General features: G+C 50.7%; 1 protein-coding gene across 1 annotated transcript; it reads left to right on the top strand.

Moving 5' to 3' along the window:
• Positions 1 to 3,446: 3,446 nt before the first annotated feature.
• Positions 3,447 to 6,451, top strand: zfp36l1a (zinc finger protein 36, C3H type-like 1a). The gene is made up of 2 exons (XM_028981828.1): positions 3,447 to 3,534; positions 3,917 to 6,451. Exons 1-2 carry the CDS (start codon positions 3,478 to 3,480, stop codon positions 4,895 to 4,897), a joined length of 1,038 nt encoding a protein of 345 aa, XP_028837661.1. The 5' UTR covers positions 3,447 to 3,477; the 3' UTR covers positions 4,898 to 6,451.
• Positions 6,452 to 13,559: the final 7,108 nt, after the last annotated feature.

The following is a 13,559-nucleotide window of genomic DNA, read 5'->3' as shown; positions in this document are numbered from 1 at the left end:
AAGACACAAAGACAGAAGATAAAATAAATCAACCAAATTTCGGGGGGACGGAGATGGGGCTCATTTTTTATTTAAACAGACACTATTCATTTACATTTACAGCATTTACCAGACGCCCTTATCCAGAGCGACTTACAGTCAGTAGTTACAGGGACAGTCCCCCCCTGGAGACACTCAGGGTTAAGTGTCTTGCTCAGGCACACCATGGTAGTAAGTGGGGTTTGAACCTGGGTCTTGTGGTTCATAGGCGAGTGTGTTAACCGTCAGGCTACTACTACCACCCCCGCCATTATTCAGTGCACAAGCAGAGAGACGACGACCTTAATCACACTCGCCTTACAGCCAGAAATCTACGCGCTGTGAGCTCCATACGCGTTTCCATACACAGCGGCGTTGTTAAAGTCCGTACTGTGCATCGTAATCTGTAGTGCGTACTCCTCACCACCAGGGGGCGGTAGTATCGAGCCAGTAAACCAAATAAACGAATAAATATCATATCTATCGTATCCCGATATTGTATCTCTTGCGTTGTGTTGCGTTGTCACATTTTACAGTGTCGCCTGGTGCATCTTCCACGTCTTACTCATTTTAAACTCCTCCCCCTCTTTGCAGGAACTTCACAATACCAGGGTGGTAGTAGCCTAGTGGGTAACAAACTCACCTGTGAACCAGAAGACCCGGGTTCGAATCCAACTTACTACCATTGTGTCCCTGAGCAGGACACTTAACCCTGAGTGTCTCCAGGGGGGGGACTGTCCCTGTAACTACTGATTGTAAGTCGCTCTGGATAAGGGCGTCTGGTAAATGCTGTAAATGTAAATGTGAATGTTGTGACGAGGGGTTCGTGGATAGAAAGACGAAGAGGGAGTGAAGTGATTGTCATTGTGATCACACAGCAGCACAGCGTACGGTGACACAACGTAATGTCCTCTGTATTTAACCATCAGCCATGACAGGCGCCCGGGGAGCAGTGTGTGTGGGGACGGGACCTTCATCAAGGGGACCTCAGTGGCACCTTGGCGGATCGGGATTCGAACCGGCAACCTTCTGATTACGGGGCCGCTTCCATCACTGGCCCACTATCTGCCGTGCGTGCGTGTGTATGTGTGTGTGTGTGTGTGTTAACATGCCGCTGCTCTGGGACCTGCTGGTCCTGCAGCTCTAACGGACACTTGATGGGAAATTAGGGCTGTGGAAGAGCTGGACAAACGCTGACACGTCCAGACACACACACACACACACACACACACACACACACGCAGTTTGCCGGAGGTTGGAGACAGATGGACAGAATCTCGTTTTGGGGGCAGAAAGGCCTCCACTGTTTTCGGGGGAAGCAGAAAGCTCATTGATTTTTTTTTTCTCCTCCTCTGTGAAGACGGGGAGACGGACGGGGGACAGATATCCCGTTTCAGCCGGCCGCCGCGGCCGTGACACCTGGCCCCCGGGGTCGACCCCGCCGCCCGACCTCTCTGGAGGAGGGGCGCGCACTGCACGTCTCCATCAAGGCCCGATTGTGCAAGTTCCCCGCCGCTCACGGGACTATAGGGGACACGCGTCCTGCTGCACCTCAATAAGACCGCAGCTCTCCAACGTGCGTTTTGCGGACGCGTTGCTAGGCAACAATAACATTATTTGTCACCCCTTTTTACGGTAAGGGTTAAGTGTCCTGCTCAGGGACACGATGGTAGTAAGTGGAGTTTGAACCTGGGTCTTCTGGTTACCCACTAGGCTACTACCACCACCATTTTATTGCACCTCTGGCCTTCATAAAGTTGACAGTGTCCTTCCTGTGGCCGGCCGGGACAGGAAGTGGGGGGTCGAGGGGAAAAGCGTCCTGACAGGGAGCTCCTGAGTCAGCAGGACGGGGGTCCAGAAACGTTCCCTCTGCGTGGGAACGGGCGGAGGAGAGGGGCGGCGCGGTCCGGCACTCGCAATCCTGCGGTCCCGCTGCTACGCACCATTAACTCTGCCTCCGTCTGCGTCCCCCCCCCACGTCCCGCGAGACGTTACACCAATGAAAGAGAACGATCCCGCGGTGGTCCAGCCTGTAAACGTTCTGCAGTTCAGAAAAGGCTGGAGGCTCGCAGAGAACGACATTTAAAAGTGAAGAAAAAATTAAGTGCAGCGCCCCCTACAGGAGCCCCCGCCACCTTCCCCCGGACGAAAAACGTCCGAGCGCGAATTTCCAGGCAATTACCGAGGCAATTCAAGATAACTAAGATGCCGGTAGACAGCGAGGGGCGTCGGGCCTTCAGGAGCCGAGGCCCCGGGGTGACGGGAAACGGCGGCCGTGCCATCCTGTCTGCATGCCCGTCTCCTGCTGGGTGGACACACACACACACACACTCTCTCTCTCTCTCTCTCTCGGCTGCGGTTACTGCATTTGCATGCAGACGGTGAGCAACGTTCCCAATAGCCGAGCAACATAAATGCAGGAACATGCAAATCGTGCAAATTCCCACGAATCACGGCACCTCAAAACGAATCCGAGGCTGCGTTCGGGGTCCAATTCCACCAGTTCCTCTTACAGGACGACCGCGGAGGGAACATTAACCCTGGCGTGCGAGAGCGTGAACGAGTAAAAGGGGGCTCCGCCCAGACCCCGAGGGCAGGAGGACGTCCCGTAAATCTTCTCGCCTCTGTTCTGTCCTGCTCGGCCTCCCTCCCTGCCCATGCCCCATGGCCTGCTGGGTAATGGACACCGACCCTCACGGAACCGGGTTCTGGGGCCTGGAGACGAACTGGCCCGGCGAGAAGCTCCACACAACAGTTCACCGGTCAGAGTTAAACTTTAACTCGACTCAGATAGGCCGAGGCCCGAGTTCAGGGTCAAGTTAACTACAACCAAGAACCTGGAGCTGCTGTGAAGGCATCTCGCCTTCTTCTCGTTTAACCGTCAGTAATAAAAAAAAAAAAAAAAAAAAAAAACGTGGATCGGGAATCCAAAAAGAAAAGAAAAAAAACGACGACAAAAAAAAAAAAAAAAAAGACGACAAAAAAAAAAAAAAAAGTTTTTCACCCGAGAAAAAAGTTCGTTAACCCGCCCGAGATTTCGCTTGTTTGGGGAAAGAAGAGCGAACAAAAAAAGAGAGAGAGAGAGAGAGAGAGAGAGAGAGAAAGAGAAGAGAGAGAGAAAGAGAGAGAGAGAGAGAGAGAGAGAGAGAAAGAGAGAGAGAGAGAGAAAAAAGAGATGAGGAGGGTTCCTCCAGGAAACAGAAGAAGAAGAGAAAAAAAAAGAGAGAGAGAGAGAGAGAAAGAGAGAGAGAAAGAGAGAGAGAGAGAGAGAGAGAGAGAGAAAGAGAGAGAGAGAGAGAGAGAAGGTTCCTCCAGGAAACAGAAGAAGAAGAGAAAAAAAAAGAGAAGAGTCCGGGCTCCTCCTCCTCCTCCTCTTCCTCCCGCGGTATAAAAGCCGCCGTCGCGCCGCGCGTCGCCGCAGACGCAGCGCGACCTCCATCCCGCGGCGCCCCGGCGACGATGAGCACGGCGGTGGCGGCTTCGTCCTTCTTCGACTTCGGCGAGGCGATCGGCAAGGTAACCGCGGGTTCTTCTCCTCCTCCTCCTCCTTCTTCTTCTCTTTCTTCTTCTTCTCCTCCTCCTTCTTTCCTGCCCGCTTCGGCTCCCGTAGTTGGACGCGGTTCGCCGCTAAACGAACTTTTTATCGAGTCCTCGGGAGTCTCCTGCAGCCCGGGACTCACACACCCCCCTCTCTTCCCATGATGCACCGCGGCCGCTTCCCTCGCTGTAACTGCCCCTGCTGTGGTGGCCCGTGTAACCGTGGGCCTGCCGGTGATGGTGGCATTTAACCTGTAGTCCCGCCTCCCGGCCGTGGGGCGCGCCGTCGTAGACTTTGTCACGCCGGGGACGTAATGGGTAACCGGACTGACGTCCCCTGCGCCTGTCTTCTCGCCCGCAGAGCAGAATGCTGAACTACGGCAACATCCTCGGGGCACCGCACGCCCTGCCGGCACCCGGCTCCGCCCTGCAGGACAGGAAGGCCGTGGGCGCCCCCTCGGCCGGCGGCCACGGCGTCTACCAGCGGCGGCACTCGGTCACGCTGCCCGGCGGCGCCAGGCTCAGCCAGAGCCAGTTCCTGAGCGCGGTGAAGGCGGCCGACGCGGCGTCCCTGCTGTCGCCGGGCAACAAGGAGAACCGCCTGCGGGAGCGGTCCTTCTCGGAGACCGGCGAGCGGCTCCTGCAGAAGTGCGCCGCCGCCGCCGCCGGCGCCCCCAACGGCCCGGTCAACTCCAGCCGCTACAAGACGGAGCTGTGCCGGCCCTTCGAGGAGAACGGCTCCTGCAAGTACGGCGACAAGTGCCAGTTCGCCCACGGCACCCACGAGCTGCGCAGCCTGAGCCGCCACCCCAAGTACAAGACCGAGCCGTGCCGCACCTTCCACACCATCGGCTTCTGCCCGTACGGGCCGCGGTGCCACTTCATCCACAACGCCGAGGAGCGGCGCGGGCCCTCGCCGCTCTCCGCCTCCAACGGTAAACTGGACCGGCCCCGCCTCCACCACAGCGTCAGCTTCGCCGGCTTCCCCAGCGCCGGCGTGGCCGCGGCGGCCGCCACCGCCTCCCTGACGCCGCCGCCCGTCTCGTCGGCGGACGACGAGCTGGCCGAGTGGCCCGGCGCCGGCCCCTTCGCCTTCTCCAGCCAGGACCTGTTCGGCGCCCCTGTCTCCCCGACCGGCGGCGGCCCCGCCCCCTTCCTCTTCCGCCCCGCCTCCGAGTCGCCGCCGTTCTTCGAGTCCACGTCCAGCCAGCCAGACTCCCTCTCGGACCACGAGGGCTACCAGAGCAGCTCCGCCGGGAGCCTGAGCGGGTCGGAGTCGCCCGTCCCCGACACGTCCCGGCGCCTGCCCATCTTCAGCCGGCTGTCCATCTCCGACGACTAGAGCGCGAGGACGCCGTCCCGGGACGGGGAGGACAAACGCCACACGAACAAAAGATGGAGAGAGAGAGAGAGAACGACACTCCCTTCCAGCTCCCGCCTTGCCGCTTACCCAGAAGCCCCCGGTGAGCGCTGGGGGCGGGGCTGCCGGTTCAGGGGGCTGTACACTTTTCCCACTCGCTCCTCCCTGTCAGATTTAGCATCTTCTTCATCAGGAAACAGAGACGCGGTGAATTAAGGGAACTGATATCTTTTTTTTTTTTTTTTTCTTTCTTTCTTTCTGCAAATCTCTCTTGAGGAAGAAGAAACCGAGAAAAAGCGATAGCGATTTAAAAGAAGGAAAAAAAAAAAGTCCTTTCCTCCCCACGTCCATCCCTCTCTGTCCTGCTGGGAAGTGCCTCACGTGGCCCTGAGCCTCCACCTGTGCCTCACTGTGACCACGGTGCCAAATCGGGGGGCAGGAAGGAGGCGAACCAGACCAAGCGGTCCCCGCTTACCTTGCGAATGTGTAGCACGCGTCGCAGGGCGGGCGGGCGGGCTTAGTCTTGCTCCGCCCCTCCGCCCGGCAACCTGTGAAGTGACCCGCCCCCATCAGTGCCTTGTTTGGACCAATCGGAGCTGCTCCCGCAGACCAAATTGAGTTCCCGAGTGGACGACGGCGGTTCTTTATTCTTTTAACGTTCCTTCCCTCCCCAGTTTCGTTCTGGACCGGTTGTCAGAACACCCAACACACCCAACACACCTCCACGCAGTCCAGTCTGGTCCTCCTTCCTCCAGATTCCGGCGGAGTTTGGGAGAAGTGGCCCGACTGAAGCGAAATTCCCCATGTGGTCATGTGATTATGGCTTCCACATATTTTTGTAACCCTGTGTGTGTGTGTGTGTGTGTGTGTGTGTGTGTGTGTGTGTGTGTGTGTGTGTGTTACGTTTTTTTTTTTTTCCATGGGTCTTTGGGAAAAGGAATCTTGAAATCAAACTGGTTGTTGAGCCTGACTCCTCCCCCTCCCCTCTGTGCCTGTAAGCTCCGCCCCACCCCCTGCTATCTTAGCATTAGCAGCGGGGAATTCCAGCATTCCCATCACGCACTAGTGCATCCTGCAATTTACAAGCCCAGCTCCAAAAGGAGTGTGTATGGAATCTGCTCTCATGACGTTCTCCCACTTTATTTCATGTTTTATGTCATTTATTATTATTATTATTATTATTATTATTATTATCGATTTACTATTATTGTTTTTGGAAACTTTCAGAATAGAAGGTTTTGCTTGTCACTGATTTAACTTATCGAAACGTATTTATTGGTGATCATATGCTTTTTTTTGTTAATTTTGTTTGTATTTATCTTGGTAATGAAACGATAGAATATATTTTCTTTTATGTTAAATTATGATCTTTCACATTAATCTAAAGATTGTGAAGATTTGTCAACTTCCTTTTTCACAGTTTAATATATTGTACTACAGTGACTTTTGTTTGCAACTACTCTGATAAAAATGAAACTTAATTTAAAGCAGAAATGGAAAAAAAAAAAAAAAAAAGTTGCATTTTGATTATTTATTAGTTTTTTTTTTTTTTTTTTTTTTTTCCTTCTCAAATATCGGACTGCAAATCCAGCACAACTGCCATGTTGTAGAAATACTGAAATATATTTAAATTTTAAATCTCATCCTTGGCCGTTTTTTTTTTTTTTTTTTTTTTTTTTATGATTAATTCTGGTGCTTCTGTCATGCAGAGGAGATTTCGTGACACAGCGCCACATGTAGCAAGCAGCGGTCGCCATGTGGGCCCTCAACTCCTATTTAATAATTGCCTTTGCGATCGGCCCCCGGCCCGGCCTGTGCAGCGTTTGGGTCTGAACTGGACCCGTTTGGACTGCGGCCAATCATATGGAAGGATGGCCCACTGTGTGCGTTTTTGATTGGCTGTCTGGGGCGCTTGTCCCGCCCCCTCCCGGTTTAAGTGCCTGCATGATCCATTCCAGTAAAACTCAGGCAAATACGGTGGAGTTATGATCTGTATTTTTTTTTAATGCAAGCTCCCTGTCAGTGGAGGGGAACGGGCTGACGGAAAGAACGTGCCGGAACTCTTGAATGTATTTGTATTTATAGCTGCCGCTGTTCACTACAATAATTCCTATGTGAGTATCGATGAGGTTGATCGTGTTTTTTGTAACGTTGGATTGCAGTTTCAACCAATAAACCCTGTATTTTTGAGGATACGCGTGTGTGTGTTCTTACGGTGGATGATGAGCTGAAACGTCTTGCCTCACCGCAGGACGCTTTACTGACAAACTGTAAATAATAAAAATTAAAAAAAAAAGAAAAGAAAAGAAAGTGTTTTGTTTACAATGGGCTGGTTCCGTCAGAACAAGCTCGAGACTCCGCCCTGATCAGTGGTTTTTCAGAAGAGCGAGAGCTGGGTCACACACACACACACACACACACACACACACACAGTCCGCAGAGGGTCAGGGGGAGTCGTCCAGCAGCGCCGCTGGTGATTGGGTGACGATGGCAGGTTATCGCCCTCCCGAAGAGCGTTCAGGCCGTCGATCCTCTGACCCGGACTTCCTGGGAATTATTGATCTGTGTGTGTGTGTGTGTGTGTGTGTGTGTGTAACTGTTGTCTAGCCATGTTGCATCACGGTTCCTGTAGAACTTCACTTTTACTCGCCGCCACTTCCGGCGGCCCCCTAAACAAACACCCCCATCCTGACTGTGCTCATGTCTGTTCCAGGAAGTGTGAGCTCACTTCCTGCTCCCAGTCGGCTGAAGAGGTCAGTCTGGAACGTGGCCTTGTGACCACTCGTGGAGATGCCTTCTAATGTGTACATTTACCCCCAGGCTTCTACTGAGGCCTTGTGGGAGCTTCCATTGACTCGCATGTTTCAACAGCGACTGTCATGGAATTCAAAAACAGAGAAATAGAATTCTAGAGCTAGAACTATAGAAGTGTGTAGGGTGGTGGTAGCCTAGCGGGTAACACACTCGCGTATGAACCAGAAGACCCGGGTTCAAATCCCACTTACTACCATTGTGTCCCTGAGCAAGACACTCAACCCTGAGTGTCTCCAGGGGGGGGACTGTCCCTGTAACTACTGACTGTAAGTCGCTCTGGATAAGGGCGTCTGGTAAATGCCGTAAATGTAAGTGGGATTCAGTCTGAAGGAAGTCGGTCTACGCGCCCCGTAACTCGTTCCCTGGTGTTCTCTGGGTTTCCGGCGCCCTCCGCACACCCCGGGGCACAATGTGAAGAGCGAGACGCGGCTCTTTCCTGTTTGTGTTCTGAAAAGAAATCGAGCACCTTCATACGCCGCGCACACGCACTCTCAAGGCAGGAAGTGGGTCCGTCAGCTTCGGAGGGTGGAGGAGGGGCGGCTTTCCATTACCTGCTAAACACACACACACACACACACACACAGTGAAACTACACACGCCGCTGGTGTGTTATTAAGGTATAAAGTGGGCTGGTGTGACGATTGTGTTGTAAACACACACACACACACACACACGTCAGTGTGACTAAAGTCCAATCGAGACGAATAAAACAGCAATGAGGTGTTTTGTCGGGTCCTTCGCACAACTGCCTTGATGTCCACACGTACGCACGCACTTTATGGTTCTTAGAAAGAACGGGAGTTTTGTAAATTTCTAACAAATCCGTCACACTGACTGCTGCGTTCATGTTTCATGTCTCAGTCCTGTGACTTCCTGCAGTGAACACACACACACACACACACACATGTTGATCTCGCACAGCACTCGCTGCGCATTATTAGTAAAAAAAAAAAAAAAAAAAAAGAAAACTGTGGCGGAGATCAGAGGACATTCTGTCCAACAGAGACACACGCGCGCATTAAATAATGCACGCGCAGTGACACACTTTCTTCCTGGCAGCGCTGTTGACCTTGGCCCCCTGGCAGTTGGCCCCGTCACATGGTTTCTTTTACCACAGGAGCGCGACCTTTGACCTACAAAAACTGAGGACAAAGGGGAAAAAGTGGAGGTATGTAGGGACCGTTCAAGACAGTTTCCTTCTCCTCTTTAACACACACACATACACACAGCAGTCACAACTGCTACACTGGACCAGTCTACGTGTGTGTGTGTGTGTGTGTGTGTGTGTGTGTGTGTGTGTGTGTGTGTGAACAGTGCACCACTTTCTAACTTCATATCCCACCACCTGCACACCTCACACTCACAGAGAGGTCGACATCTGTTACACACACACACACACTCAGAGCTATCACGGTTACAGTATGGATAACTCGGTTGTGTGTGTGTGGCGTACACACACGCGTGTTGAGTGTTGAAGCCGCGTTAACTTAATTTCCTTTGGTTTCGGGAGCCGTCAGATCCCGGCATCTGTTTCTCAGGAGCCCGGAGCAAGACAGGAGGACAAGAGCCGACACGCAGCCTGCCTCGCCGCAGGCACCAAGTGTGTGTGTGTGTGTGTGTGTGTGTCTTCACCTGGACCCGCTAAATCATGATTTGGCATGATGATCCTGAATGATGGAAGCACCGTCGTGTTTTGCGGTTAAACTCTCTCACACACACACACACACACACAGACTCACACGGACTCACAGGTGATCAGATAGAAGACGAACACATAAAACCAGGAGTGTGCAACACAATTACACACACACACATGTCACATGTAAAATCCAAATCCAACGCAGCAGCAGGTTGTTTGGATCCCTTGTGGTCTTCATTGTTCTTTCGGCAGCACAAATGTGTGTGTGTGTGTGTGTGTGTGTGTGTTTCTTTAAGCAGGTGATTTAACACACAGTTTTACTGGAAACAAAACAAGTCAGGATTAAACGTTGACTCCGCCCACATTTTCGAGGTTGAAGTGTGTTTAGCTTCAGGGCTTCTGCAACTTTGAGAGAGTTACACACACACACACACACACACACACGTATTCCAACCCCTCCTCATATTTTGCTCTCGTCACCTGGAACCCGTCAATCCTGCTGCACAATTTCTTCAGACTTTCAATCGCTGATACACACGTGCATCCAGGGACACACAAACACACACACAGTCACAACAAGGAGAAGGAGAACAGATTTGGCCTTCAACTGCAAAACACACACTCGCATGCTCACATTGTGTCTTCTGCTTACATACGCGCACACACACTTTCACAGTCTGCTGTTTGTTGCACTAGTTGTACACACACTGTTCGTATTCTGCTGGACCTGCTAAAGACACGCCTTGTGCAGACACATGGAGAGGGAGTGTGTGTTTGCAAGGGAGAAAGAAAGGAAGGGCGAGTGTGTGTCAGAGGGGAAAGATACAGCGATGGAGTGTGTGTGTGTGTGTGTGTGTGTGTGTGTGTGTGTGTGATAGAGTGAGAACACAGTGTGCTGTTGGCTGAGTAAACTGCCTTCTTTCCCGCCTTTGTGCTCATGTACCGTTATATTGTACACACACACACACACACACACACACACACAGGAATCCCCCTAGCACACTGAACCAATGTTCCTAATATGTAAAGCTCACACACACACACACACATTTCTTAAACTGTCCAGTTCCCTGTGTGTGTGTATGATGAGCAGGTCAAAGCTTCTTCAGCATGATGTCGATCAGCTGATGGATCTCAGAGTACATCAGAGGACCACAGAACACCGTTAACACCCAGATGACCCACCTCTTCCTATTATCGTTTACTGGTGGTTGAAATTATGAAATGTTCATACGTTCTAGATTTCACGGCGCAGATCGTGCTCTCTCGACTCCTGGGTCACTTTAAGAACCGCCTCTGCTCTGTCTGGACCAGCCACACTTGGGACGTCCGTGGTGAAGTAAAGGTGACGGACGATTCGGGGGAAGAGCTTCAGACGGTGGGAGGGGAACATCGATGGAAGACTGAGGAGGGGATCTTTAATGTCTTTTCCGTGTGTGTGTGTGGTCACTTCCATAAACCATCTGCATTCACACACTGATCATGAGAGTCCGATACTCGGTGTACATTCGTCTCAACACACCGGCATGACTGGCATCTTTCACACACACACACACACACACACACACACACTGACCTAATTACACAAACAAGGGCCACTAATACACACCTGACATACATACAAGAGACCTGCTGGGGATGTGTGTTTAACCCAGAATCTGCTCTTTCACTCACTAATCTCTCAGGTAAATGCTTCACTTGCAGTCTGTGTGTGTGTGTGTGTGTGTGTGTGTGTGTGTGTGTGTGTGTGTGTGTGTGTGTGTGTGTGTGTGGATACTTATTCATATTCCACAGTACTGTGTTTTCACTGGTTCTTGCCTTCATGGCAAACTCATTACACCCGAGGTGCCGCGTGGACAGGAGTGGACGGCCAGTGGGCTGGCCACTGACCTCTGTGTCTCTGTGTGGTGGACTGGTGGAGATGGTGAGGAGAAATCTGCTCTTCTACTACTGCTGACCTCGTCCTCCACAACACATTTCAACACATTGAACGGATTTAAACCAACTCAAAATCTTTGGAACCCGAATGAGAATTGCTGGTGTCGTCCTCTTGTAAGTCGCTTTGGATAAAAGCGTCTGTCAAGTACAGTAAAGTAAAGTAAAGTACTGATGTAGCTAATAGTATGTCCAACAAATAACACTGGATCCTGGGAACAATAAATCTCAGGCCGGTGTAGATCTGGCCAGTATAGAACCTACTGTACCCCCTCTATTATATCATGTACCCGCGAACGAAAACGTGTCCTCTGTATTTAACCGTCACCCTTGGTGAGGGCGACCATGACAGGCGTCCAGGGAGCAGTGTGTGGGGACGGTACCTTCATCAACCTTCTGATTACGGGGCCGCTTCCTTAACCGCTAGGCCACCACTGCCCCTAATTGTACTTGTTCTTGTTGGTGTTTTTGTTAGTGTTGTTTTTGTACTTGTTGTTGGTGTTTTTGTTAGTGTTGTTGTTTTTGTTAGTGTTGTTGTTTGTATTGTACTTGTTCTTGTTGGTGTTTTTGTTAGTGTTGTTTTTGTACTTGTTGTTGGTGTTTTTGTTAGTGTTGTTGTTTTTGTTAGTGTTGTTGTTTGTATTGTACTTGTTCTTGTTGTTGTTTTTGTTAGTGTTGTTGTTTGTACTTGTTGTTGTTGGTATTGTACTTGTTCTTGTTGGTGTTTTTGTTAGTGTTGTTGTTTGTATTGTACTTGTTCTTGTTGTTGTTTTTGTTAGTGTTGTTGTTTGTACTTGTTGTTGTTGGTATTGTACTTGTTCTTGTTGGTGTTTTTGTTAGTGTTGTTGTTTGTATTGTACTTGTTCTTGTTGGTGTTTTTGTTAGTGTTGTTTTTGTACTTGTTGTTGTTGGTATTGTACTTGTTCTTGTTGGTGTTTTTGTTGCCACTGTTGACCCGTGCTGTCGCCGTGTTGGAAATCACAGCTCTGTCCCAACCCCAACCACCTGACTGCTGCCATGGTAACTGTCCTGGGCCACCACCAGGTCATTCCCCTGCTCGAGGTCAAAGGGGAAGTCCAGCAAGAGGTTGAGGTGTGAGAGGAACCCAGCGTCCAGCCAGCAGGTACAAAAACAAATGAGACTCATCCTGACTAATATTTTACTGAATTAAATGCTTGTTGTCATTGTAGATTTCCTCATATTTTACTGATTTGTAATTTAATATTTATTAATATTGTTTGACTGAGTTGACGTAACATACAGGGAAGCTGCTCCTTTAAACAGTGGTTCCACGTGGAGGAAAAGAAAAATGAAAATCTGGTGTCTGGAGACTCCGCACCTCAGGTTTCAGTGTCTGAATGATGAGGCCAAATACACACACACATACACACACACACACAGCCATGAAACACACACCTTGCTTAAACCTGCCACTGTATAAAGTATCAAACACAGGGCCTCCAACCTGGAGCGGCGCCAAACACACACACACAGGGCGCTCTGATTCATCATTACAGGAGGCCAAGAATGAAGGAAGCAGCGGAGGATGAAACTTTACCTTTTCAATTAGAGGGAGGACGGAGGGAGGCTGTGCAGCAGATGGAAAGCTAAACAAGTGCAACAGTTCATTGCACACACACACACACACAGTCATATTCTGTTCCGTTTTCACTAATACACACCCACCTCTTACAGTCAGCAGTTACAGGGACAGTCCCCCCCTGGAGACACTCAGGGTTAAGTGTCTTGCTCAGGGACACGATGGTAGTAAGTGGGGTTTGAACCTGGGTCTTCTGGTTCATAGGCGAGTGTGTTACCTGCTAGGCTACTACCACCCTCACTAATGCCATGAGCGGATCTGAGATCGGACAGAAGTTGATTCCAGCAATGTGCAGAATGCCGGATAAAAGCTCGTAACCAGACTCGGTTCAGGTTGAATTTCCCAGTGATTACGTGTCTCTACTCGGTTTATTAGCCAGTGTCAGCACTTTCAAGTCAACCTTAGAACATTCTGGAGTTCTATGGTTTCTGTCAGAAATCGAGAAGAAAGGAAAAACAAAAAAACGTTCTTCCTCCTGTAGGTCAAGAGGTAGCTGTTGTCGGTCGTCCCATTAAAGGCAATTTTGCATTCAGTTTCTCTCTCTCTCCCTCACACACACACACACACACACACAGGGCACTACTTTCAGCCTGGCACTAAGCATGAGGCTTTTTTGAGTACGCTCCTCCTCCGCTCCTCACTTTTTCGGTACGTTT

Source organism: Denticeps clupeoides, chromosome 1 (genome assembly GCF_900700375.1).
Source record: "Denticeps clupeoides chromosome 1, fDenClu1.1, whole genome shotgun sequence".
NCBI lineage: Eukaryota > Metazoa > Chordata > Actinopteri > Clupeiformes > Denticipitidae > Denticeps > Denticeps clupeoides.
This window is presented reverse-complemented; position numbering and strand designations above follow the sequence as displayed.